At 40.3% G+C, this 5,183-nt stretch overlaps 1 protein-coding gene across 2 annotated transcripts; it reads left to right on the top strand.

Annotated features, from left to right (window-relative positions):
* Positions 1-2,956: 2,956 nt before the first annotated feature.
* On the top strand, positions 2,957-4,730 carry LOC109219146. 2 transcript variants are annotated; one of them, XM_019383574.1, is made up of 2 exons: positions 2,957-3,305; positions 3,794-4,730. In XM_019383574.1, exons 1-2 carry the CDS (start codon positions 3,155-3,157, stop codon positions 4,603-4,605), a joined length of 963 nt encoding a protein of 320 aa, XP_019239119.1. In that variant the 5' UTR covers positions 2,957-3,154; the 3' UTR covers positions 4,606-4,730. The 2 variants fall into 2 exon arrangements, with proteins under 2 accessions (XP_019239119.1, XP_019239120.1); XM_019383575.1 differs by having other exon boundaries at positions 3,944-4,730.
* The last annotated feature ends 453 nt before the right edge of the window (positions 4,731-5,183 follow it).

Genomic DNA, 5,183 nt, shown 5'->3' on the forward strand with positions numbered 1-5,183 from the left:
AGTCGAAGTATTTGAGGCGAGCGACGTTCCAATTGTTTGGTAGTGATTTTCCTTCCATTGTCTCTAGTTGGATTGCTCCCTTGCTCGCTTGCCCAGGAAAGTGCCCGCGTTCCTATCTAAATCAACAATAGAGGATAGACCAAAATGAAATTTTCCATACCTCGATCTGACGGGTCAGTGAAGAGAGCTTTCATTGTAGTGTTACTCGCCCTGCCCGGTTTTTGATTTGACGGTCATGTTCATTTTGTTGGCCCAAGTAAAGGTTAGTTTTGAAGACTGACAAAGGAACTCAGAAATGAACCAGGTCCATCCAGTGGTCCATCCCTCAGGTTCACAAAAACGGGCAGATTCAAGCATGTGGGATACACGTGAAGGAGATAAGCTTAACTTGGTGTATTTAATATCTCCTGATCGAAAATGTTGCATAATTGATAAGAAGAAGGACTCCTTAATCAAAGAGAACACTATCCAAGATAGGGAAGGAGTTAGAAGTTGAAATCAACTAGAACTCTTCCACCAAGGAAGAGTTGCATCAGAACTCTAGTTATTTCTTCATCTACTAACTCTATAAATTGCAGGATGTTCTCACATTAAAGTGTTGCACAAACGCAGAAGTGAAACTAAATTGAAGAGCAAAATAGCAAGGCTTTTTGCAAGCAATTTACGTGAGATTCAAGTGTGCATTCCTGAAGCTACTTCGACAAGATAGAAGAACCAATTCCATTGTGTCTTTCTTTTAATCTAGTTCAATTGTAGTAGGTGTTTTAAAGTTGTACTTTTCAGCTTTCATAGAAGCAATTGTATTAGGTACTTTGAGTATTCAAGTTAGAGTTAACTTGAAAGTGTCGCAGCAGTTGAGGCAGTGTGCCACACTGGGATTAGAGTTTAATCCTTAGGTTTACAAAGAGTTTTGTAAATGCAGTTTTGGCTCAGTGATTCTAGTGGAAGTTTGGGAAAATCCTACTGAGTAGTAGGTCGTGGTTTTTTTTACCTTTTGAGCCAGGTGTTTTCCACGTAAAAATCTCTGTGTTCTTTATTTTATGCACTCTTAATTCCGCAAACAGTCTTAGTAAGTACATCTAGAAGAACCAGGTTCTTCTAGGGCGAAAATTAGGTACCACACAAATCACTCGCCCCGCCTCTTGTGTGGTATTGACGTCTAGAACATCACGGATCCATCTGTAATAGCGTCTGAGCTTCGCACGGGTTGAACCCACCTTGCTTGTTGAAGTGTTGGAATCGAGTCCCGGTCCGATCTCGTTCGATTTATATCTGCAACAAGGGACATGGGCTAATATGTGTACCCATCCCACTAAGACCGCGCGGTAAGCTCCCGTCCTTTCATAAAGGTTAGGAATACGAGCTAATATAGGTAAGTAAGATGCGTCGAATGGGGATGTGTCCATGCCAGATGACCATGATCCTATTTTGAGCGTATGTGTGTCGTGCCAACCCTATCGCTATTGGCGAGATGTGGGTTTTGCAGAGATATTGGTTTTAACTTCTGCTCTTATATGGCAGCCTGACCTGGGTTAGTATTGTCGTCTTCGATGGTTTATTTACCGCTTTTTCAAGTCGGTGGTGGCGTTTCGCCGGTTCTAGATCTAAAGGAAACTAAGAAATTTGGCTAAGAAATTCCGACAGACGGCGCCAAATTGTTTGAACAAAAAAATATAAAACCCTCTTATCGAACTAGTTGTTAGAATTAAAGAAGGTAAATCTTAGCTAAACATAATTAATCCCAGATCTAGATATGCAGGATAGAGAAAAACTGAAGAAGAAGAATAATCACAGATAATATTTCTTCATACCATAATTATATATCAAACATATGTGATAAGCTTACATCTATAACCGATTCGTATCATGAATATGGGAGAAATAAAAAAAGAGTGAAGGAGTTGTCCTTCCCTCAGAGGTTCTCTTGATTCTGCTCCCCCTCCCCCCCCCCCCCCCTTTCTTTTGGGTTCAGCTACCCTATTTGTATTAGCAGCTTCCACATTTCCCCCCTTTCTTTTGACCAGCGTACTTTCTCGATACCACGCCCTCTTTCAATTGCTTGATCGCTACACTGGTTCCGCGACGTAAGCTTTCTTACGGTCTAGCCCCGACGATGGCCGAGGTGTCCTTTGCCATCTTGCCTTGTGGGCACGACTACGACTTGGTCGACTCCATATCGTTCCTCTTAGGGATGATTAACCCATGGTCAAATTTTGACCCACACAAGAGTCTGGCGTGGCAAGGCATTGTTGCAGCGGGTTAGCCAAAATTTTGAAGAAGCAATAGCCTTCACATCGAAATTAATTAGTAAACCCACGAGTGCATGGAATTTTAGTGTCATATTTTTATTATTCTGTCAAATGATAATTGTAGAGAAATTCATATGTGGTCCATATAAGATAACCCCTTAAATTATTTAAATATAGAAAAAAAGGTGTCAATTCAATTCACAATATCACGAGTTTTAAATCTCATGACTAATTAAGTTGGGACATAAAGAAAAAGTGGTACGTGAAAAGGTTCATGAGCCTTTAATTTAAGTAATTGCATTTCATTCTTGACCCCTTCTATAATGCATATTTTGCAATATTACGACCGTATTAATACCTTACTTTCTTGAATAGTTTACTTTCTTGAATAGACACAATGAACCTGTGAAAATGCATCCTATAATTTCTATTCATTTTCCAGAATATTCAGGGATTTCTAAAGGTATAAAATCCATTATTTTCCCTCTCAAAACCAGGTGTATAGCAACATTTAATGAAGAAATCTTCAGAATAAATCCAAATATTTGACCAGAAGGTCCTTAATTATTTGACCATTTTCCAAAGGGTCAGAATCAGACATACACAGAATCTGTGGCCTGAATAGAAAAGGAAACTGGACCCAATCAAATTCTATGTATAAATATAACAAGCCAGTCACTTTCATGCCTGAACATTTTTTTTCTGTTCTTTATTTCTGAAACCATTTTATTTTTTTCTCCCCCTATCCTTATGTTGTGTACATAAATTTTGTCACCTTTTGTTTTATCTTTTCTCCTTTTTGTTTTTGACATATCACGTTGGAGGAATCCCATTGTTGAATTGTGTGATTGAGCCTGAATCTTTTTCTTATGCAAAGCACATGATTATTTTTTAATTACTTAATTATGTCTTCACCACCGAACTCCCCTAAGAATAAGATAAAGTTTTTATGTAGCCATGGAGGCAAGATTCTTCCCCGGCCAGCCGACGGTCACCTAAAGTATGTTGGAGGCGAGACTCGTGTTATCTCCGTTCCTCGGGACATTAAATTTCATGGTACATTTCTTTTTCTTTTTGCCTTTTTTTTTTGTCATGTATATAGTAATTCCATTTCCTATTTAATGCATGGAAAATGATGGCTTAGAGTCTGCTAATTACCAGCTATTGGCATCATTCTCAATCTCTCTTTCTTGACTTTGCTTCAAGATTCTATTGCTGGCTGGTTATTGTTATCGCTTTTATATCTATTTTTCTGTTGCTTACGATGCTGATACTATATTTCTAGCTTTTGTTGTTGTCACTAATCTATTGTCTATTGTTTATTTTCTTCTTCTTGAGCCGATGATCTTTCGAAAACAGCCTCTCTATCCCACTCCGGGGTAGGGGTAAGGTCTACGTACACTCTACCCTCCCCATACCCCACTTGTGGGATTTTACTGGGTTGTTGTTGTTGTTGCTTCAAGATTCTATTGCATTAATCTTAAAAGTCCCCGTTCTCTGATCCAAATTTTGCAATGAACCATGTTTTGCTTGTACATTTGTAGAGTTAATGAAGAAACTGAGTGCCCCAATTGAGGGTGACATGGTTCTGAAATATCAATTAGTGCCTGAAGACCTGGATGCCCTTGTTTCAGTAAAATCGGACGAAGATCTACGCCACATGCTTGATGAATATGATCGTTGTGAAATTGCAGGAGTCCCACGGCTCCGAGCCTTTCTCTTCCCAGTAAAGCCTATTGTCCTGGACCACCACGTCGCGTCTTCAGAACCTCTAGAACAGAGATACATTGATGCTGTCAATGGCATTGTTCGTATATCAGAAGCAGGAATTTTCAGGTTACATCCGCCTCCAGGCATAAGCCACGCGTCCTTTGGCATTTCCTCTGCCTGTTCCTCCCCAAGGTCTCCAGAGAGTTGCACGACTGAAGGCGTTGTTAATCAGGAAAACTTCACGCAAAGTAACTATCACAATAGAAGTCAAATGCACAAAGTTCATAGCTCCCCGAGCATTTTCAATATGACTAGCCAACAACAACGACACGGCTTCCATCATCAATTCCACAACTACAAGCCGCCAGTCCATCAGTTTGCCAAACCTCCACCCGTTGATCCGGAAAGACTTATCTCCGTTAGGTCTGTGGGGCGAGCTGAGGGGATGAGATACCATGTGGATCATAATAGTCCACATTACTACCATTCAACCACGAGGCACAACCACAACCGGGGCAATGGATGTATGCATTATGAGGATTATGGGGAAAGAACAGACAGTCTTTCTCCTGTGGACAAAAGAAATGGTAGCTTTTCTCCAAGTCCCCATTCCCTAAGTCCCCTTGCAGGATCAACAGATAGTTGAATTCTCCATTTCTCTCTCCGGAACAACTTTCACCTCTCTTTTTGTACATATGTTTGTGGAGTGTTTCTGATCAGTACATACTATTATCGTATATCATCAAATGAAATGGGCATCAATTTTTCATGTTCTATAAAGGCTGTCGACATTGATTATATACTATATACAACACCAATGTAAGATAGATTATGGCTGTTTGGGCAGTCTGGTGCACTAAACTCCCGCTATGCGCGAGGTCCGGGGAAGGGCCGGACTACAAGGGCCTATCATACGCAGCCTTACCCTGCATTTCTGCAAGAGTGTTTCCACGACTCGAGCCATGACCTCCTGGTCACATGGCAATAACTTTACCAGTTACGCCAAGGGTCCCCTTCATACATTATGGCTGTTTGCATTTTTCTAATAAGCATATGCCTAAGAACCTCACTGCAATAGGTCATCACCTCAGATATCCTATTTTTCCCAGCTTCATATTCTTATCTTAGCATTTGCCAATATCATCATCAAATTCTGCCCAGATGATCGACTTTAACTCTATCTGAGTTTCATATATGCAGAGTACTATTCTTAGGTGTAGTGAC

The sequence above is a fragment of the Nicotiana attenuata genome, unplaced genomic scaffold (genome assembly GCF_001879085.1).
Source record: "Nicotiana attenuata strain UT unplaced genomic scaffold, NIATTr2, whole genome shotgun sequence".
Lineage (NCBI taxonomy): Eukaryota > Viridiplantae > Streptophyta > Magnoliopsida > Solanales > Solanaceae > Nicotiana > Nicotiana attenuata.

Excerpts from the sequence above, each read along its gene's own strand:
- LOC109219146 (XM_019383574.1), top strand. The coding sequence starts at position 3,155 with ATGTCTTCACCACCGAACTCCCCTAAGAATAAGATAAAGTTTTTATGT. Across the intron at positions 3,306-3,793 it reads TCGGGACATTAAATTTCATG|AGTTAATGAAGAAACTGAGT; the intron begins GTACATTTCTTT and ends GTACATTTGTAG.